At 31.9% G+C, this 24242-nt stretch overlaps 2 protein-coding genes across 2 annotated transcripts; both read right to left on the reverse strand.

Moving 5' to 3' along the window:
• Positions 1-3292: 3292 nt before the first annotated feature.
• On the reverse strand, positions 3293-9866 carry LOC132750160 (ovoinhibitor-like). Its single transcript, XM_060740106.1, has 6 exons — positions 9715-9866; positions 8765-8932; positions 5369-5575; positions 4859-4971; positions 4301-4475; positions 3293-3426 (listed from the first exon to the last, which is right to left on the reverse strand). Exons 1-6 carry the CDS (start codon positions 9731-9733, stop codon positions 3359-3361), a joined length of 750 nt encoding a protein of 249 aa, XP_060596089.1. The 5' UTR covers positions 9734-9866; the 3' UTR covers positions 3293-3358.
• A 718-nt stretch (positions 9867-10584) lies between these two features.
• Positions 10585-18007, reverse strand: LOC132750149 (ovoinhibitor-like). Its single transcript, XM_060740099.1, has 6 exons — positions 17906-18007; positions 12997-13155; positions 12603-12809; positions 11846-11970; positions 11372-11549; positions 10585-10703 (listed from the first exon to the last, which is right to left on the reverse strand). The coding sequence occupies exons 1-6, from the start codon at positions 17922-17924 to the stop codon at positions 10636-10638; spliced, it is 756 nt and encodes a 251-aa protein (XP_060596082.1). The 5' UTR covers positions 17925-18007; the 3' UTR covers positions 10585-10635.
• Positions 18008-24242: the final 6235 nt, after the last annotated feature.

Raw genomic sequence — 24242 nt, forward strand, 5'->3', positions numbered from 1 at the left:
ATGTCAAAAATTTAAAATTATGTAACTGGAAGATTAAAATACGGCTTTTCCTCTTTGTCCAATCAACTGTGCTAAAAGTTTTATAATATATAGGTGATAAGGTCAATTAAGCTGTTCTGTACTTATCATGTTGTTAAACCTTATGACTGATAAAAATATCCAGGTGATGATTGTTGTTATAAATTCTATGTTGCTATGTTACATTATTTTGTATTGAAACCTGATTGGTCATTTTGTTATTTAAGACACAAAAATGTTAAAACTCTATTGGTCAGTTTAAAACGAAATCAATTTTAGAAATATTGTAAAGATGCATGTAGAAAATTTAGGGACAGTTACATTTTGGATTTCCAAGTGATAACATTGTATTGTGGCTTTCCACTAGAAATAATCGTTACTGTTTTAATATCAATTTGTTAACATCAGGATAACCTGTGTATATGTTATATATTATCTGTGGTATTCCACTAAGAAAGGAACATTAAAATATAAAACGGAACATTGTGTTGTGATACAATCCACATTCAGTAGAACCTATAATTTAGCGCATAACACTATTATGTTTTGTTTAGGGGGTGAATTGTCATACACAAATTTACAATTTATATGCATTTATTTTTTTCCAATGATTGTTATTATCTGAAATGCTTCTGGGATTGTTGTTTTATCAATTCATTTGTAAATAAGATTGTTATATGTCTATTAACGGAATAATTTTAATGAACACGAAATTAGTTCACACCTTTATGTGTATTGATAACGTGATGGTTTAAGCCAATGAAAACACATCAATATTATTACAATCAGGCAGAGAAAAATCGATAATCTTTATGTAGCAAACAAACTTTGAATTGCAAGTATTTTTTCATATCTTTTCGGCAGGATAAACTGTCCGAGGAGGGCCAGGCATTTTCGTATCGTAAAATGGCTGCCATTTACAGTATTAAGTGATTATCTGAAGCACCACCGCGACTTAGCGCGGGAATTATAAATATAGCTAACCTCGGCGCGTCGCATAGGATGGAAAATACCTTTTTTCATATTTTATTCTAATAAATATTTACAAACTGTGTCTTTCGGGTTTTTTTATCAATATATAATCAATAATGATGTTAATATGAATAAATAATCATATCCAAAATATGCGACTATGACTTACAATGAAATTCTACTTTTAGTGTATGAAAAAGGTTTTTAATTTCCTGTAATTGTATTCTGTGATTATGCTTCAAAGTAGTCAAATGACCGTGAATTTTCTCTTCATATTTTGATTTCATTGAAATCATTTTTCTCATCTGAAGGCATGCAACTTTAATATATTGATACATTAATTACATTCCATAAAAATGTTTAAAGATATAAAATATCTCATGACATGTTTGTTCATTTTACATTACACCTTTAATGCAACAAACATAAAAAAAGTCTTCACAAAAGTAGTATGCAATCGTACCTATATTACATACGAATGTATGTAATATTTTTCTTGTGTATCTAAGTGATTCAGCTACGTTATTGCTAAGGTATTAATAAATAACAAGGTGCCACTAGTACATGATGGCAATAAAATCGAACTCACAAAATTGTACAAATTATTTGTTTTCAATAATACTACAGTATAGTTCACATTTAAACTATTGTTTGCTTAAGATATATTTGTCCTCCAATTTTTTGTTTGTTTTTATTCAGCTTAGGTAAGAGATACATGATATTTTACCCTTAAGAGAGAAAAAATTACACTTACGAACGGGGACACCTATCGTAAAGTTACGACAGATTTTGCACTTAAGATTTTCTTAAGATTTTTTGTGAAAAGGAAATTTATCGTAAGATTTCTCTTACGATAAAAAATTGTCGTAATACTTTTAGTGAAAATGTCTGCAGGGACCTAAGTTGTCTGGATGGGGTATAAATGTCTAGCATGTTTCGCATGTACGTAGGTGCCTGTCCATGAAGCGCCTTAAACACATATGTAAGGAGTTTGTATTAGACTCTGATGTGCACAGGAAGCCAATGTAGTTCCTTTAAAACTGGGGTTATGTGGCAGTTTTGCGGTGTCCTGGTAATTACACGAGTAGCCATATTTTGAACATTTTGGAGCTTGTTGAGAACGTACTTTGGAGATCCATATAGCAACGAATTACAGTAATCTAATTTTGATGTCACTAACGAGTTTATCAAGGTTCTGGTTGAATCAACAGTCAAATATTTCCGAATTTGACCTATTTGTCGAATTTTCTTGAAGCATGACCGAGAAACTGAGTTCACATGTTGTTCCATGTCTAAATGAGAGTCCAGTACGGCGCCAAGGTTTCTAACTGTTGTTGATGGTTTTTTTTACAGAATCACCGACTCTTACAGTAAGATCTTCAACATCACTTCGTTTTGGTACAAAGACAATCACCTCTGTTTTGTCCGCATTTAGTTTCAGAACAGAAAGTTATTATTCATCCATAGTATGATGACATAAGGGCATGCCTCAATCCGTCGCAAGGTCTCATTGCGTGAAATGGCTTCCTTTGGTTTAAATGCCATGTACAATTGCGAATCGTCAGCGTAGAAATGATGTTGAACTTTATGCTTCCGACAGATCACACTCACAGGTTTGGTATACATGATCGTGTATCGATTAAATTACCGCTAGACATGTAACAAAAGTGCAAGTTATGTTCTTGGTTTCTTAACTGAAAAGTTAAAAACGTCCGGGGGTTTTATTGATGCAAAATTATATGAATGTGTGAACTTGTTATAATACATGTATATGGAGATTCAACTCTATTCTATAGTAAATAGTTTACACAACAGAGGCACAGGAAACGCTGCTATATTATGGTTAAACAGGTTGGGATATAATGACTGTTGAACAATGGAAAGCAGCGGGTAATCACTCATATAGAATATGGTAAAAACCCTCTATTTAGACCACCATTGGGACGGGACCAAACTGGTCTTAATTGCGGGATGGTCTCAGTTGTGTATATTATTATCATTGCTTATATGATATAACACATTTTTTGTCCTTGGTCTATTTTAGTCATTTTGTACGAACAATCCGTATGTATCTTAACCTTAAAACAATATAAAAGTATATCCTAATATTTAATCTGAAGTAAAATACTGTAATATTCAAATTTAAAATCTCATTGGTTTGTTTCTGTATAATATGATGTACATATTTCACCTTTCAAGTAACAAATTAATTTTTCACAAAATAAATATGAAGAAAACAACATTGAAGAACTCTAAAATTTATTTTCTGAGTTTGTTTAAGAAAAAAGCTGGAATAAACAACTTTTTCACAGAGACTATTTATTTGTTAGCATAACATACATAACAATAGATGAATAATGTATTTAGATTATCCAAAGATTTCGGCTGATGTGCAACGCCCCTCGTGTAGCGCATACGTAACAAATGTGTTGGTTGCTGAAGAAATGATATTTAAAATGAAAATATAGTGAAAATATACACAATATAATTACAACGTTTCTTCAACACTATTATTAATCTAAAACACCCGAAAAATACGGGAAATAAAGCATTCAAAGTTAACTTGATTCTCCAAAAGCATAGTGTACCTACATTTTTGCACGGAAATTGCACGTTCGTAATTATGCCCAATTAATATGATCATATTATATATCATACAGTCGAAACAAAACGTTTAACGAATTTAGATAGGCCTTCTTTGAGCGATCGGCGAACTTCATGCTCGTTAATATGATAAAGACGGTTTGAGTTAAAGCAAATATGATAAAAAATTTAAAACAAAACTATTTGTGACTAGATTTTCAAAGTCCTTTGAGAATTTAAGTAAAGTATTTCATATTGAATCGCAGTCATAAAATGTTGTTTTCGTTTTTAACCACAAAAAGTATTATGAATATCTGAAAGTAAATGGAAAAAAGAACAAGTTACAATCTTACAGCAACTAAGAAATCTTAACTATTCTGTAAAAACTGTAATTGTGAGATCTAAGTATTAGCAGCTAATTAACTAATACATCTAATTTTCATCTTCAAAAGGACAGATGAAAAAAATGTATTATCATCAAGGTACAATATAACAAGACTACTTAAATGCCTAACAATCCAATAACTCATAGATCTTCTAAAAACTCTTTTATCCTTAACATCAGTCGTCATGAAAGTGTCATATTACCCAATCGATGTTCCTTAGACAAAAACAACGCCTTTTTCACTCCAGCAACAAAATAAAATACAATGTATATAAAATATAACAACGTGTTGTGAGGTAACTATGTGTAGAATTTAAACAGTTGTCAGTACAGTATACTTACAAAGATGGTGTGTTGCCAAAAGGTAATTACATAATCCACATTCGTTAGAGAAAGTTCTGCCGTCCATAGCACATATGGGGCGATAATCTTTAGGACAGCCCTGCATGTGTGGATACATGTTGCCTCCCTCTATGGCCAAATCAGAGTTGGACATTATATACTTTGAACAATTTACCTAGAAACAATCCAAATAACACTTCAGTTATTTAAAAGAATGGGGGAACTGGTATTTGAAATATTTAAGTGTTAATTCATGTACATACATATGTTTAATTATGTAACATTTTGAAGTAAACATTTTTATCTTTAATGACAGTATAAACGTTAAGTTAAGAGCTTGGAGATGAAAAGCATGTATCTGTTGAACAAAGAGTTATATTCTATCATAACTTTTCCCCAGCGTCTTTCAAATATTAAAGATTATAAATCATTTGAAAACAGAAATGTGAAAACTTATTTATTGACGTAAATTACATCATTGTGTGTAATCTCAATAACCATGAAATATTTTTTTTATCAAATCAGAAAATGAAATATAAAGAGTAAATGATAAATGACCATGACTAAGTTTGATGGATCAATTTTACATTCGCCAGTGTGTGCTACAGTCAGTGGGTCATACTTTATTTGTTCGTGTTGACACTGAGCTGCACGGAATTCACATGTACTATCTAAAATACGAATAGAAACATATTTTATTGTATGCGTATATTTATATTTTATACCATGTTAAAAGGTTATGTTTTCAATGGGCCAAAATGTTGATTTTTATATGTTAATAAGATTCATTCCACGTGAACATTCCTTTTCCTTTTCTCATTATTTAGTTTTCTGGTCTTGTTTATTTTTTCTAGGAATGCTAGTGACAAAATATTTTAAACCTTTGGACATGAACAGGGAAAATAACAATTCCTCTCGTTGTAAATCGATTGGCAAGAGTTAGCACCCTTGATAGATATCTTGCAGTATATTAAAACTCACATATATTTGATAACTTTATACTTTCATGTGCAACTACATCAGTAAGACAGTTTAACTTTGTATCAACATTTGTAAATCTAAACTTACCATACGTTCTATTATTTGAGCCACAAATTGCTTCAAATCCATCGCTAGTCCCAGTGATGGCAGAGATTTGATGAGGTATACATTTTGCTTGCATCACAACATCACATGGTGTATCTAATGTAACGCATGCGCCGAAGCTTACCATACTCAGAAGATCGCCACCTTTTATTGCCTTACACTGGGCATTTCTGTACTCACATTCTGATTCTAAATTTAAAAAAAATAGAGTTTAAATATTTTTTTTTTTCAAAATTAAACATTCTTTATTTAAGCTATGTTAGGCCACATGTGTCACAAATCACATTCGTCACAAGTTTTTATGAATTTGTGACGAATGTGATCACATTCGTCACAAATGACTTTTGTGACGAATGTGATTGACCAAAATCGGGTAAAAATGCCAATCACAAACGTCACAAGCAAAATTGAGAATTTTTAAACAGGCGAATCACAAATGTCACAAGTTTATTTTTCAATATGTGATACACGGAATATCATAAGGACAATCGTGGTTATATCAGTGCGATAGTACAAGGGCGACAATGCAATAAATCGATATTGTGATGTCGACATCACGATACCAATATCTTTTCACCACCATTGCATTATCGCCATCGTACTAACTTGTTGCAATATCGTATCGTCGGCATTGTATTGTCTTCATAGAACTGTCGCATTGTCGTAATGGTATTGCTATCAAGTCGTCTTACGTTCTCGAAACCTTCAAAAAAATTTGGTGACAATGCACGGCATAGTATCAGACTTCAACTGGAAGTGATCTTTTACCTCTGTGAACCCTCAAATTTCTTCCCACCATACAGCGACAGTCTAAAGGAATCTCACAGACTTAATCTTAGTTTCAGTACAAATTATGACCATATTTACACCAATGAGACCATATATGATTGTTTGGGAAGTAGCTGAGACCCCCGTTGACTTTCAGGATATCTAATTAGAGATTAGGACCTTTTGACATCAATGAACCTTTTTTGGTCTGACAGACTTTTGACTTCCGCAGACTTTCAGGAATCTTGGTTCAATTAAAGAGTATGACATTTTGACATCTAGGAACCTTCTTTCCTGAGACGATTTTGCAAGTCTGTGCCAATTGCTTGCAGACGCTCCTTGGAACTTTCCATATCTATTCCACTAGTAATAATAATATACTTAATTCGTTTAAACAGATCGTGTCTTTGTGGCGGGGCCGCTTTATCGTTTCGACGCGTCTTAGCTTTTTTCGCCTTTTATGATTAGATAGTTTCAAACGACGGTGTTTAGTGAATTTTATAGAGGATATTTGTTTGTTTTGAGTGAATATGAAATATATTTCACTGAGAAGTGAGAAAAAAAATGAAATATGTATCACGAGCGCGTAGCGCGAGTGAAAATATGAACATTTTCTCACTTCGATGTGAGATATAGTTCATATTCACGAAAAGCAAACACATTTTCTTTTTATTTTATGTGCCTTTTGAAAAGTGCTTTTAGACCGTTTACTACTGAAGCGCGGAGACTACGCGCGCGTAAACAATATGACGGCAAACGTTAACGCTGCAAGCAAAATAATCCTTATTTATTTATATTTCTTTTTGCGGTCTCATTGTCAACAATCTTACAAAATTACGGACATTTGAATCGAGAAATATGTCATTTAGAATGAAATTAAACAGTTATTTTTAATGCATGTTTAGGGAATCCAGACTTATAAATACGTACGCAGAGTGGGCGTGGCTTATATCACCCAAATCTATATCACCACACTGTGACTGATATAATATGAATATATTTCATTGATAGAACAGTATTTCATTAGTTAGCATCAAATAAATATAGGATATTACATGAGTGTCTTTTCATATTGAATTTATTAAACGAGTTTGATAAAATAATAAATTGCGAGGCTCTGCCGAGCATTTTATTATTTTATTCAACGAGTTTAATAAATTCAATGTTAAAAGACACGAATGTAATATTCTTTTTATCACAGGTAAACTTTTGCCGCCGAAAAAGCGAAAACTTGTCGTTATTTTCCCTTATAAGCGCGGTAAAATTAAGCAACGTCCGCTAACGTAGATAGATATTTTATTTCCTTCAGTATACATGAAGAGCACGTCAAAACGATATTACACCAGTGTAATATGGAAAATATGTAATGGCTTTATTCCACTCCCGCGACTTCAAACGTGATAAATAATTATTTTGTAGTTAAATGCTGAAAAGTGTTGTGTAATACAGAATGTTGTTGCGCGACTGTATAGTACAGAACGTTATTAAACATATCAAGTAGGATAGCATGTAAGTTGTAATGTAATGTAATATTATCGTGTAGCAATTCAAAATATTGAAAAGGACGCATAATCAAACATTACGAATTGTGTTATATGTCCACACGGTTTCAATAAAACACTTTGTTGCTGATTTACGCCGTGTCTTTTTTGTTTCGTTTCTTCGCCGCGAAGATTAGAAAAAAACGAAAAACCGAAGACACGACAAATCCACAGTTTGTCGTATCTTCGCTTCTTTTTTTTCTATTTCTTGCAGCGAAGAAATGAAATACGTCAGAATAAATGCGACAATACAGAGATAAAATGTGCCGTGTTTCCGCCCTAAATCTGTCGTATCTTTGATGTTTCGTTGTCCTTGCCAGGGGCAATAAGTCTGTTTTTAAAAAGAAATGGAGATATGCTGGTTATATGTGCAACTGGTTTGTGAATGAAGGTTCCTACAAAGTTGCAGCATCGATATCCATCCAGAAGTTGCTGAAAAATAGCGTGGAAACGAAATGATTCCATATACAGTGTATAATAACTAATCAATGGCCGGATAGTGCGGAAACTAAATCTGGACTGACAGGCGGACGAACACGCTAAAACAGTCCCATCACTCCCGATTTCATCAGCGGGGGAGGGGATAAAAATGTCTGTAGTTTTAGTTCCAATAATTGATTTCAGTCCTAAAAATTTGTGACGTTTGTGACTCAGTGAAAAGCATTGAAGAAAACAATATTTATCTCAAATTTGTGACATTTGTGATTTTAAACTCGTGACGAATGTGATTGTCTAAAACATTGGATCACATGCATCACAAAATTTGTGACGAATGTGATCTCATTCTTCACAATTGTGACGAATGTGATTTGTGACACATGTGGCCTTACAAAGCTATTATAGCCGCCTAGTTTGATCCGAAATTAAAGTCGTATCTCAGTTGTGCTTATCAAATTTAAAAGTAATTGACGAAAATGAATCAGTCGAGTCTGTTTTGCTTCGTATTCTGTTTATTACTATGATTTAACATGTAGCCAACAAAGATATCCCGTTACTGTAATATAAAAATCGAATTTACTTTATATATTCTACAAAATATTCGTCTACTTTATAAATGTTCAATACGTACTGTACAATATGCCGTTAGTTGCACAAGCTGATGTTGCAGCGGCGTGAGTTTCTTCGTTACAAATGACGTCACAATGTTGACCATAGTAAGGGGATACAGGACCACCGCCTCCTGGAATCAGAACTTGCCGGATATTGCCAGTTGCGATGCCCAAGCAGGAAAGTATACCTGTTGAACGAAATGATGATGAGTCATACGCATGTTTATGTAAGATAAATTAAAATTTAGGAAAGCAAAATAAAGGGCAATAATGGCCGTGTGGTAAATATATGCATGATTCAGATAAAAGCCCATTAAGCCTGAAAAATGCTTTTCATTTTGGATGTTTTGTTACAGTTCGCAAAGTTTTACTTATTGGCAATATAGCTGAACCATCTTTTGCTTCTTTTGCGTTTTGGCAATGCGTAGAGTATTTTGTATGGAAGTTAAAATACAACTTTGTTAACATTTTGTTACCTTTATCAGAAAAAATTTAACGTCTAACACTGTTTACTTCAGGTAATAAGCATCTAAAATGCTCTAAATTACAACATTATAAAACCCATCTTTGATCTGTCTACAAGAAAAATCTTTTTCAGAGGCTTTAAAATGTCTTGATAATCCTTTGCTTTATCAATGTCGGGGCGTCTGTGGCCGAGTTGTTCAAGTCGTTGACTTCAAACCACTTGCCCCTCACCGCTGTGGGTTCGAATCCCGACAGGGACTTTGGATTCTTTCATGTGATGAAGCTAGCTTACGGAACGTCGGTGGTTCTACTTAGGTGCCCGTTCGTGCCTGAAATAATGAACGTAAGGGCACTTGAGCTCTTCCTCCAACAGTAAAGCTAGAACGTCGCCATATGACCTGGTGTGACGTAAAACCCAAACAAACAAACTTCATCAATGTCAATGAATGACTTAAAAAACGGCAAGACAACTTATGACCAATTCAATGTGGAAAAAGCTACTTACAAAGAAAGAAATAATCCATTTTACAAGAATAAAAAACAGCCTTTTAATTAAAGGGCGACTTAAGTTACTGATAATTTGGTCAGCTGTGGGCGAAAAGTTGACCACTACATATGTAATATCTTATAAATGATCTAAAAATAGAGTTAAAGATATACTTATCTTTCTGTTGAACACGTTTGCCCCGTTGTCTATTTGGGATTGTTTTATCTTGTGATCTACTATTTTGTAAAGTTCATTTAGATAGAAAATACACTGACATACACTGTCCTGCTTTTCGCCCAATGTTTTAATGATCATATGTAAGTTCTTACATATTTCTTACAGTTTCAGTCAACAAATAAAAAAGAACGCTGAAGACAAAAACAGTGTTCAATAAACATGATATTTACTTCTAATTGAAATAAATGCTGACAAGAACTTTAAACATAACCATTTGTACATAACTGCACGGTCTTAGAAGAAGAAAAATAACATAAATGTATCTGTGACTAGTTAAGTTGTTAGTTTAATGCGTATTAAATTTTGATTTACTTGCTAGGTCACTAAAATTAAACGTTACAGTCACGAGACATTTGCGTTGTTGTTAGACATCTTCTTTTAATGCATGTACTGTAGTTATTTGAAAGGCAAAATATTCTTGAATTATCAGCTTTCAGATGACATTGAGTTTTATAAAATATTTTCTTCCCGTTTATTCATTTTTAAACGTTTGAACATTCAATATACACTATACCAATTGTTTATAACATGATCATGTATTTTGTATTTGACAGGATCAGTAGATTTACATTTAACTAGACACATAAGGTAATATATAATGCTTATTCTGATATTTGAAACAAAAGAATTAATAAACAAAAAAGGCTAGTATATAAATAAGTCTTTTAATGAAGTACACAATATATTGAACATATTTTTCGGTTAGCCAAATATTTCATCGCTTGTACAGCTACCGTCATGGAGTGCATACGTTACGAAATCATTCTTTGCTGAAAATGGAAAAAAGAGTAATCTGATAATTTACTGTAAAGTGTTACATGATTGTTATGATAAAAATTCACATTTTTCTGCTTCTTTATGGAGATAGGGCAGATGAAATGTAGCAGGAAATTAATCAAAGCAAAGAAGGCGCTGAATTTGTTTGGGTCTCAGAATGTCAGAAAGGTGAAGGTTGTGAGATTATAAACCAATTTGTTTTTGTATAGTGCCGCCAATGCTGTTTCCAGTGTTTTAACAGTAGTAAATTGGCTATAAGACTAATTGCAACACTGTTATTCAATTCAATGTTCATTTGACTTAAACAATTTAAAAAAAATGAGTTGCCTTAACTGGGATTTGAACTACAGACCTCTTGCTTCCTAAGCACTCGACCACGATGAAGTTATGTGAAAATGGCAAGAAGAAAACCACATTATTCTAAATTAGGGTTTGTAACCCATATTATTTCAAAACAGATATAAATAATCATGGAGCTTACTATAAGCATGTATATCTATAAAGAATAAAACAATATTAGAAATCTTCGACCATTCGGAAACTATTTTGATTCCGGTCATTTGACAATCTTTACGCAGTGATCTCCCCTGAATTTTTCGGCGTTAGTGTACATAATATCACTTATAAGATACCGTACATTGTTATAAAAATATATACATACGTAGAAGATGTGTAGCTAACAAGTAGTTACAGAATGTGCATTCATTTGAGAATGTCCTGTGTTCCTTTGAACAGATAGGTTGGTAATTTCTAGGACAAGCTACGCCATGTGGATACGTATTTGCACTTCCTTCTATTGCCAGACCAGTGTTTATCAGTATGTACTTTGAACAATTAACCTATACAATTTGGAAATAATGGTATTTCTTTCATTTTGTGTCATGGAGTTAAGAACAAAAATATACACTAAAAAATAGAGACATTACAGTATCAAAGATAACAAGAACCCAAAGAAAATTCTTTCAAAGCTATAATAATAACCGTAAGAGTTAAATATACACCAACACAAATCATTCTTGTGGTGGGTTTTTTTTTTGTTTTTTTTTTTTAACAATGATTTTATTTTATTTAAAAACAACATATGCGATATTCTTTGAAGAAAATAATTGTCAACTGTTAATAGATTTACTCTAACCATGTAAAGTTGGGATAAGTCAATCTGACATTCGCCATCATGGGCAAGAGTCAACGTTTCCACAGAATGTACTCCTTGTATCAGCTCATTGTGACACTGTGCTGAACGGAACTCGCATACACTTCCTGTAATACAAATCCATTGAACATAAAATAATAAGAACATAAAATAATGAAATCTTTGAGTTTTGATAGAATCGGTACGATATAATATATTTTGTGGTAAAAGTGATATGACGAGAGCTGATGAGAGAGTTGAACGACAAAACATCTTATGTCCTTGGTTGTAGATGACTGTCCCAAACTCTCGTGAGATGTTTGTTACGAAAGAATAAATTAAAATTGTTTTGTGACATCAAAGTAAATTTATTGTTAATTAAAAAAATTTACAAGATAGAAGTTTGAACTGGTAGAAAATATCGTATTTTTTCCATATTTTAGAAATTCTTTCACACGAGGATAATACAATGATGCAAAGATGTTTTCCTGATTGGAAATCTAACAAAATTGATTCACAAATAAAATTTCAATTTGACATCATTTGGCGGAAATGCTAATTTATTTGTTGACATGCGCCTTAAGTAATGTCGTTATACTTAGCATCATATTTTGCCTAATAATTCGTTCAAATATGTGTATTCCTTCTTCTGAAATAATTTTGTATTTATTGCAAAATTTCTTTAATTGTTAAACCGATAAAGAAAGCAAAGTGAATACAAGGTATGGTTGTTTTGATTGATATTTTTATAAACAGTTACCATAGGTTTTGTTATTTGAACCACAAACGGGTTCAGCTCCATTGTTATTTCCACTCAATTGAGAGATATGGTGAGTTAAACAAGTCGTCTGCCTCATTACGTCACATGTCGTATCTAATGTGACGCATTCACCGTAGTTTGTTATAGTGAGAAGGTCACCAGTTTTCAAGGCTTTACATTGAGCATTTCTATACTCACATTGTGAACCTAATAAAAAGTAGAGAGAATTATATTGTTTATCTCTTTAACTACCAATGTTTTTTGTCCTAACATTGAATGAAAGTGTGACTCTTCAGTGTTAAGTACATTATATTTTACTTAAGAGTTTTGTAATATGGATATATTGAATTGTTTTAGAAATTAAGCATAAATCCTTTAATTGCAATCGACTTACTGTATAATTTGCCATCTGTAGCACACAATGACGTCGAGGAATGTGTTTCCTCGTTACAAATGACGTCACAATGTTGATCATAGTAAGGTGATACAAGCCCTCCTCCTGGAAACAATTGCCGAATATTTCCGCTAGCGATACTCAAACCCACAAGTATACCTGCATATTTTAAAATGGAAGTATTACAAGTAAGTTTTGTAACCTGTCTTTTTTAATACCTTTATTATTTCATTAGCCATTTCTTGTAATAAATTAAAGAGTGTCCATATACTTAGATAAGACAATAATTATTGTATGTGTATGTTGTTCCAGCTAAGGTCTTAACTCATTGTAACACCTAGCACTTATTATTTTCAGTTTGTTTATATACGTCACCAATGAGTTGCTAGGGGGGGGGGGGGGCGTGGACGGTAACTTGCACTTTCCAGTACCGTCCATGAACAGGCTCAATGCAACATTTTCAATATTGTCGTGTTGGGCCATCTTTAGGGATTCTGTTTTACTCTATTTTGTAGATTCTTATAATTTCAAATTTATCTGTATTAAAATCCAACGACAAGATAACTTCCCATTTCTCTAGAATAGTGGAAATAGTTTGAAGATTACACAGTCCCTCATTGATTCAATTGTAAGATAAACAATGGTATTATCTGCAAATAATCTGGCATGACTTTTAATCGAGTCCAGTGAGTCATTGATGTAAAAATAGAAATAGACGTGGACCAAGTAAAGAGCCATTTGGGACTTGGATAGAATTTGAGTTTTGATCTTCAACAACATCAGTCAAGAAAAGATTGTTTTCAGCATGAAGCACGTTTGTTAATACCAAGTTTTATGCTTTTTTATTAAGAAACGTTATCAAGTGCTTTGCTGAAATTCATTAAGATTCTAGCATCAAATATTTCTTGTGTGAATAATAGTAGTTGGAGTTCACAACTATGTATTACACGGAAGCCATTTTATCAAAGTAGGCCATTATGTTTGAAACCTCCGTCATTTTTATATAAGACATGTAATTGAGATAAGGCGATAATTGCTAGCTTTAAATGTATGCCCTTTTTATAAACAAGTGTAACAGTAGCTCTTTTCCAGTCATCTAGAACGATACCAGTATATAAATAACACATGCGTTTGTTGGTAAGGGATTATATTTTTACTGTTACTCTCATACTCTTGTTATTTATTCTATTACCCCAGACAACAACTGTGATGATTTTTATGATTATTTTATTTTCTTTTCTTAAGAAATAGAGCATGTGACCAGATTCTATACTGTTAAAAATACTGTTACTCTGTAACAGTACAAATTTCTTAGTCACGTGGTAGACTTGCATTAAAATTATTAATAACTCCCAGTGACCTATGGCAAATTAACATTACACAAAAAGTGTGGTGTAATAATATGTAATGATGCTTTAAAATGTTAGTGAAGAAAGGAGCAATCTGACAGTTGAGGGTTGAGTGTTTTTGGCCCTTATGCCTTATGGTTTAGATATTCTACTTCCTTATATGTGCAAATTATTTAATAAGATATTTATTTCTGGGATATTCCCTGAAAAATGGTGTCATTGTGTAATTATACCTGTTCATAAAAAAGGTAATTTGTTAAACCCTAATAATTATCGAGGAATATCCTTAATTGATGTCATAAGCAGAGTATATATTAATATTATTACCAACAGAATTACTTTTTACATTGAGGCATATGGAAAACTTTCAGACTGTCAGGCAGGTTTTAGGAAAAACTATTGCACTACTGACAATGCTTTTATACTATACTCTATTGTATCTAAATATCTCCAACAGAAACGAAAGCCAGTTTATGTAGCTTTCATCGATTTTCAGAAAGCCTTTGATTCTATAGATCGGACGATTTTATATGACATATTACGTAAAAACAAAATAACTGGCTATTTGTATAACACAATTAAATCTATTTATGTATCAGTTTAAAGCTTTTTTAAATCTAAATCTAAAGTTTCTAATATTTTTGGTTGCCCTACAGGATTACGTCAAGGCTGTAGTCTAAGTCCGCTATTATTTGCATTATATATTAATGAATTACATGATTTGTTTTTAAGTAATAATATAAGGGATATTCAACTGTATCCTGATACTCTGGAAATATTTATGATTATGTTTGCAGATGATATAGCATCTGTATCTGATACTATCGTTGGTCTTCAACGACAGCTCAATTGTCTCCAAGATTTTTGTAATCAATATAAACTTGTTGTTAATATAGACAAAACAAAAATTATGGTTTTTAAAAATGGGGGACAATTGTCAAAACATGAGCATTGGCACTATTCTGGTAAAAATATTGAAGTTGTTAAAGGATTATATTATGTAGGTGTTCATTTTACCAGCAAATTATCTATGTACAAAATGGCAGAGCTTATGTCTATTAAGGCAAAAAGAGTGTTTCTGTATATTCTAAGTTCTGTTCAGGAATACGGTTGCATACCTTATAATACTTTCTTTAAAATATTTGATGTTAAGATAAAACCCATTATGCTGTAGGGTTCGGAATTGTGGGGTCTTAGTAATATTTCCTGTATTGAATCACTCCATATATTTTGTTGTAAAAGATGTTTACAAGTAAACTCTAATGCTTGCAATGATGCAGTTATGGGTGACTTGGGACGATACCCAATGTATATCTACTCATCGAAAAAATGTATTAAATATTGGTTACGACTGTTAAAAATGCCAAACGATAGATATCCTAAATTATGCTAAAATATGCTATTATTTTATGATACGATAGGTAGGAGAAAATGGGTTTCACGTAACAGAGAAAATTTATTTAGTGATGGATTTGGCTTTATTTGGGAAAACCAAAATGAAACAATTAATGATGATTTTTTAAATCTGTATGTCAAAAGACTTAAAGATCAATACCTACAAAATTGGAGTGCCAAATGTATGCTTAGTAAGAAATTGACATTTTATTCATATAAAACAAAATTTACAGTTGAAAATTATGTACATGTACTGGATATTGTCAAATTTCGAAAATGTTTTGCTTCTTTTAGATGTTCTGTTCACAATCTTCTTATTGAAACAGGTAGACACTATGGCTTAAGTAGAGAAGAACGTTTATGTCCTTATTGTGAAACTTCAATAGAGGATGAATTCCATTTTATGTTAATCTGTCCTCTATATAATGACAAACGCTGCCAATATATTTCGGAAAATTACAGAATGCTACCAACACTTGTTAAATTTTATTTATTAATGTCTAACAAAAATGAAATTAGAAACACTGCAATGTATCTGTTCTATGCATTAGATAAAAGACAAAGTTTCTCAGATATTTTTCAATGAATACTGAAATACTGTTAGTTTTGTATTTAATCATGTCTGTATCTCTCACTGATTATGTATGTATATTATATATATGTTGTAAATGTTTATGGGCCGGAGGCCTAAAGACTTATCAATAAAATCTTGAAATCTTAAACGGATTAAAATTAGAGAAGTTATTGTACATCTATGTTATGATGATACAATGTATAATAGAATCCGATGAATTTTGTACTGGTTTAAAATATATAACGTTAGCACAGATGTCGTAAACCCTATACTGGCTGTGGTTTAAAAAAACAGATTCAAATTGCTAATTTAAGATGTTTGCATTGTCTGTTGGATTGATGCATGTCTAAATTGAGAAAATAAGAATCCCTTAAGTACGTTCAAACCATCATGTTTAAGAGGAAAGACTTTTTCTGTGTTTTGCAAAAGAATGGAACTTTCTACATTTTCCATTTTGCAGGTTCAAACTCTCTAGAAATATATATAATATTATAATATTTGAATATTGATTTTTTAATTTCTTTGTGTGTTATTGTTTTTAGAGTGATAAACCTTTGGTGATTCCTGCTTTGATGATGCCATACGTTATCGTATAGTTTGTCTCTTTTATGCATCGATTTTTATTTACTTTTTGAGCCATGGTAAATCGCATTTTGATTTTGTAATTTTGCTTGGGATGTATTTGTTTGATAGTTCATTCAGTTTGCATTTAAGATTTCCCCATCCCACATTTGGTTCAGAGCCAGCGTGTTTTTCAAAGTAATTGACAAAATTTTCTTTTATTTATGAATCCCAATAAGCCTTTTCAGAATGGTTTGTTTCTTTGACGGCCTAACTACATTTAGCTTGATTTCATGAAAGACAATATTATGATCACAGGGACCTAGACTTGGGAATGAACTTGGTTTGATCTGTTAATAAGAAATAGATCTAATATAGGACTAATAGTATGCGAGAAAGAAAATGAAAAAAATATTTTGGTTTAGAAAATTCGAACTGCCGCCGGTGCGCAACTGATTTCAAATGCTAATTTTGCACCATTAAAACACATTTTATTTTTGACAAAAAAGTAAACTTGATAAATTGTTGTCAGCAGATACATTACATGCTAAAATAACTGGGCTTGACATAAAAGCCTGTCGTGATTTAGAAGAACTGCATTTATTTGAAAATATAAAAATTGTTCAGAAATTGTTGGATGGATAACAACATGCCCATACCAGAAGGATTTACAGAACTATGTTGTCTTTTGCATCGGAGATATAAATGTTTTTGAAGGTGGTAATTAGGTTTTATGTAAAAGGAAACCACGCCGCACACATATTACTTTTAGAGTTATTGATAACAAATGGATAATTTCATGTAATGGCATCATTATGACCCCATATCTATAGTATTACATCAAGCCAACAATTAGCTTATCTAAGGTATTACAACATTTTGTGTAACATTTCAACGGTCTGTCTCATTTGATAAAAATTGTGCCGAAGGAAAAACACTAAAATTTCTGGTTTTGAGCTTTTTTCTTAACTGCTCAACCTACAAAATGTAGATATTACTCTATTTTGTATTTAAATAATATTTTACTTACAAATCAGTGATTTCGCCATATTAAAGTCCGTATGTCGAAAGGACCAAATAGATTAATTCTTATCGGTCGTTAACAGAACATAGACCGTTTTCGTCATCATTTAATCATTTAATAAAGTGCTCTAAAAATAAATATTTTCATGACTATTTCTATCAGTTTGTCACGTTTATCTTTTTTGCTATTATTGTTGTTGTTGTTATTGTTTTCTTAAAATATTGACATTAATCTCATAAACAGAATATGCTCTCTTTTGTTTTTAAGCGACTGCCTTTGCGTGTGTATTTAATGGATTATGAACTATTTTAACACTACCGACAAAACTTGCACATCTATTTTAACGACTTTATACGTTGCTTTTTGAATTTATATTGTTACAAGGTGGTGAACATGCATGATGCGGGAATTTGGTTCATTATAATTCAAGAAGCCAAACGACAATACGAATATTTTGATCCTCATTTTATCCATATTAGATTTTTACTTATTTACTTATTGTGTATTCGATACTAAACCACGATTTGTCTAAACAGCAAAAAATATCATTGTCTTGGAAAGAGGCTAGCAAGTGAAATTTTAAATTAAAGTTGGGATACAGATCCCAAGTCAAATACACGACAGTCAAATATTTTTGAGTTCTCGTGATTCGGACCTTTTTTCCTGCCAAAGGAAAAAACGTAGAAACAAATGACAAAGCAGCTTAATAGAATGCGTCAACCTTATGTCGTTTAAATCTTGCATTTTGCCTTTTCGTGCTTGTAAAATTGTAAAAAAGAATGCAAATATACAAAAATCTGGAAAAGGAATGTTCCCTGGGAAGTAATAAAGCAACAATATTATATGGACATTGAAGAGTCGGTTTGATTCACTGTGCATAGTTTGTTCGATATTCCGCCCTGAAATAAGATGTACTTTACTGTATAATGTAACCACCATATTATGCCTGTATGTGTTTCTATTTTTTACAAGGGAGTTAACCATTTAGAATACATTTACAGTCAACTGAAATATTACAGTCCCTTGTATTTCAACAGTACTTAATTTAAGGAATGTTCAATCATGGTATATGGTTAATTAAGTATGAACGGTGCAGGTCACTTTCTACGGACATTCGCACTGTTATTCTGCTTTGGTATGTACGGAAGTTAGCAGTTCCTTGCAAAAGCGAAGGCAACCGATACTGGTAAACTGTTTGACAGCATGCCTTGTGCTCTGGTAAATTATGTAAGCCTCATTGAAATGTGGATCCTGAGTGAAAACTACCAACACAATTACCATCAATTACTACAAGATACAAATACCTATCACAAAACACTGCCATATACAAATTTTGTATGCGCTATAAATTATTATTGAGTCTAATCGATTCCCGGCATTATAAGTTGTTTTGGCATTTTTTAACTAGCTTGAATGAGCTTTATCACAATGTTTTAATTATGTACATGTTAATGGATATTTCACAGTTTAATGTCAATATCGATTTTAGGCATAATAATTATAAAATATGACTCCAGTCAGGTCTGCTAACATTCTGTAGCTAATGGGCTATAAAAATGTAGAATATCTAACTAGTAGAAAAGCTGTTACACAAGCATGACATACAAGTAACATACGATTAACGCACTTGTTCCAAGTACTTAAATTTTAATGAAGAATATTGTATATAAGAGCGATTTGTGCATTGAAAATGATGTAGCTATGAAGGTAAATTATACATTTTCCAAACATGTTCCCTAATCTGAAAATATATAACAAATCTGTAAAATATGTCGGATAAGGTGTTATATTGTATTATAGAGTTGAATATTGAAGAACAGACCGCTAGGTACAAGGATGTATGAAGGCTCGATGGTAACCTCTGTCTTAACAGGCTTAAAGTCAAGAGAAAAAAGTCTTCTCCAGGTACTTCGGACGCATACGAATAAGCAAAGACTGCTAGGTACAAGGATGTATAAGGGCTTGATTGTAACCTAGTCTCAACAGGCTTAAAGTCTAGAGAAAAAAAATGGAAAAAAGCGTCGTTTCTACTTCAATTCTTTACTTATACCAAATCATATTATGTTAATGATGGCAATTATTCTAGACAAACAGCCCCTGTACAAAGAAGGTAGAAATTTCGTTATGAATAAGCCAAGATAATGGACAAAGTTTAAATCTACAAAAAGAAATCTGCAAAATTTACACTGATTGTTTTTAAATAACCTGTTATTTTCGCTTGATGGGAGGTGATATAGCAATAATTTTGTTGCAAAAGTGTTTCGGTTCAAATTGTATTTAAGTTTGACTTTTTCGAAAAAGAAAATCAAGATGTGGTCCGTTCCAGTTCTCGCTGCCGTCCTTTGCAATTTTTGAGTGGTATTTCTATATACTTGGACACAACAATCCTTTTATTAGACCAGACTGAATTTGACCTTGACTATTAAATGGCATTGACCTTCTTGGTCAAGTGTTTGAATTTGCTTAATTATATAACTGGACAAGACTAAAGCAGACTAAATTAATTATGATTTTCACTCATCAATGACACTAAAAGTAAAATTAATGAATTTCGCTTGAGTTTTGCTATAATTGGTCATAACTTTCTTTTATCATTTATGAATCGATTGTCTTGGACATATCAATCCTTCGGACAAGACCTTTAAGAAGACCAAACTCACATTTAATTCTGACCTTCACTCATAACAGACCCAAATTATTGTAATTTCACTTTTTTTGCTCGTTCAGTGTAATAAAAGCACTGTCATCATATTTGTGTACAACAATCCTTTGATCGAGACATTAAAAAAGAATTTATTAAACTTGCCTTGACCTTATTATCAACCTATTTTTAAATATACATTCCTCATACGACTTCAGTTCTATATGGATTTTTCAAAGACATTTCCCGGTTTATAAAACACAATGCTTTTCGTTGTTCAAACTGATGTGCAAATATTTCGAAAGAAAATATCCCATTGTGTGTGACTATTGCAAGACTGTAACATACGAATATGCGTTACATAAAGTGTTTCATTGCTTACATTATGATAACATTAGATATAGTCTATGGACAAAACTCATATCTTTACTAGGACACAATTATTTCCGCATGTTAAGCGGTATGAGCATTGAAAACCAACTTATAGAGATGTTAAGTGGGTTCACAAGTTTTGATATTAATGACAATATACGTATACAATGTTTTATCGCAGTTGCCAAATTCTCAACTGAAATATTGTATTAATTTCAACGGTGCCAAAGAAATCTCAGAAAATCGTTAAGAATGATTGTTCTATTTATCCATGCCAATGATTTACTAACAGTCATATGTCAATTTATATATGTTGATGTTTCATTGCCATATGTAAGCTTTCATATATGATCAATGTTTTGTTAACTATCATGCCATTTGTTTAGGAGGCTAATGCTTTATTAGTCATCGTATTAGTATATTTACTACCTGTGTTTCTGTTTTGTTAAAAATTATATTCTTACATTGTAGATATAGAATCATATTTGCATTATAACATGTAACTCTTCAGTATTGGAGGAAATAAAGATATATATATATATTTTACCTTGGCAATTTTTTGAGTTTTGCTTCATTTGGTCAAAACTTATTTTTTATACGGATATGATACATAGTTACGAACAAAAGAAAACATATTACAAAGCAGACATGCTGGATTACTCTGATGTGACCTTGGTCATTATTTGTCCTTGACAATCAAGGTCAAATTATTTAAATGTACTTGAACTGTTATATATTTGTGATTTACATACATATTTGGGTGTGGCGAAACTTAGCAATTTTATAAAGTTTATTGTGGAGTTGCAGTAATTGAAGAATGGACAAATTCCTTTTAAAGACATAGTTAAAACATTCTAGTGTTCCGTGGTACTCGTTATACCAGCTTTTATCAGAAGAATGAACATTTACTAGATTGGTGTTTTCAGCAGAAAATGACATGTGTATGTGCAAAGACGGTTCCGTTTAAGTAAATTTCGAAAAGTGGGTACAGATATGGATATGCACCGTGATTATGCTATGGGAGAAAACCCGTTGCTGTGTACCTACCGATTCTTCATAACAGAGATTTTATGCTTTTATCTTGGGGTCAAGGGCACTTTCATAGAATACATAAAGAAAAAATGGTCTTTATATTATTTAGGGTAAACTGTTTTTTTATATCGCTTGTCATAGAGATACATTTATCATATCTATTTATGAGTTTTTAAATTTGGATTACTTTAAAAGAGGACCTTTAGGAAATTGTAAAAGTTGAGAATTGCACGCAGTTTAGTTTCTAAATATGTTCTATGTTAAAGCTAATTGTAAAATTTATATACATGCATGTACATGATGTGACATAATGGAAACAGAAATTGGACGCTTTTAAAAACATATGTCCATTACGTGATTGTAAAGAGAAAAAAGTAAATAAATAAATGGATTTTCAGGATTATAAAGGAACTGTTATCCAAGCTTTTGGCTAAAATAAATTAAGATCATGTCAAATGGCGTTTTTAAAAACAATTCAAAGTGTTTGAAACTTGACGACCGTTTGTAAATTCGTTGTGGTATAAAATCAAGAAACCTCATTTAAACTGACTATAATTCTCAGCAGCAGTATAAATAAACAGCAATCAAAGTCGCCATAAATAAGACACCATCATTTATCATTTATAGGCTGTGTATAAAATTACATGTTACATTTAACTTTCATTTTAATCAATGATGATAGTTTATATTCAATATCCAATACAGTGGTTTTTATTTAGTTATTTGTGCTGTGGGGTTGTGAATTGCCACTGTGTTGATGAACGAGTTTTTGCCTTAAAATATATCGTTTCTTTTTCTGAATGTATGTACTCAGCAAAATGATAGTTTGTCGGTTTTATTACTATATAAATAAACATGTATTGCATAAATGATATAACTGTACGAATATATCAATTCAGATAGGATGTTTTAATCATTCACACTACAGATCGATTCGAATAAACATTTCTACAGTTTTCAACTTTAAAATGATGATATTCATTTTGAGTAGGCGTATGGCCCAACGAAAAAAATTAAGAAGGACTATCACCAAAAGACGGTAAGTGATTTTTTATTTTCTGTTCATAACCTTCAGGTAAAAAAATTAAATAAGATTTTTCATATTAACTTAAAAAAAAGAAATGAAGAGACTCAGTCTAATTGAGTCTGCAAATTTTATATAATACTGTTATATTACAATGCTTCCTGTATGCTCTCTGTTTTTCTAGATTTTTTTATACTGGTTGCATCTTTTATATTTAAACTCGATTGTGAAATAGATTCTTCCAATTTATAAGAACCACCTTCACTTCTATTTTATATACTTCTTACCCCACCACCCACCCCCCACCCCCCCGCGCCGTTCACATTTATACAATATGAAACCATTTTATCGATGAATTGAACCGCGTGGGTTCAAGCCAGCCGTTGTTTCCTTGAGCAAGAAACTTTACATTCATTGCTTAGTACTGGTTTGTTCCAGGAACGGATTCGAGAGTGTTTCCATAAGCTTATAGCTTCTAACACAATCGAACTAAAATAAATTTGTATAAACCAAGGTAACAATATATAAGGTGATTATCACATTAACATATATAAATTTCGGTTTCATATAAGGACATCTGGTTCCATACATGGCTACTTTGGTATCATATGCTATTGAAGAACTGATATCATATAATGTGATGATCAACTTATATATTGCTATTTGGGTTCCATACATTGATTAAATAGTTTCATATATTGTAAAATGAATTAATATATTGATCATTCGGTTTCATATGACGATATCTGGTTCCATAGATGATACCAGTTCTTCAATATATTGTACCACAGTAGCCAAGGTATCCTTGTATGAAACCGAATTTTCAATGTATAAATTGTCCGATAACAGCACAAGAAATTAACAATGTTATCAAAGTTAACAAAGTTATAAATAAGTGTAATAATTCAAAGGCTGCTTCTCCCCAAGACAATATTTTAAACGACTATCTCAAGAGTACGAAGAATCTAATGGTACCAATTTATTGTGCAATTTTTAACCAAATTTTTGACAGTGGCATTTTGCCAGATTCATTGTTACTTGGAACCATTAAACCCATATATAAAAAGAAAGGATCACCCCTTAACCCTGAAAATTTTAGACCAATTACTATCCTTAGCTGTTTAGGTAAAGTTTTTACTGCTATCCTTAATGACCGATTGACAGCATTCTTAAATAAATAATATACTGAGAGAAAATCAAGCTGGATTCAGAGCAAATTATTGTACATCGGACCACGTTTTCACTCTTAAGTTTTTAACAGAAAAGCTACGTGC

The sequence above is a fragment of the Ruditapes philippinarum genome, unplaced genomic scaffold (genome assembly GCF_026571515.1).
Source record: "Ruditapes philippinarum isolate M1 unplaced genomic scaffold, ASM2657151v2 ctg9079_1_1_1_1, whole genome shotgun sequence".
NCBI lineage: Eukaryota > Metazoa > Mollusca > Bivalvia > Venerida > Veneridae > Ruditapes > Ruditapes philippinarum.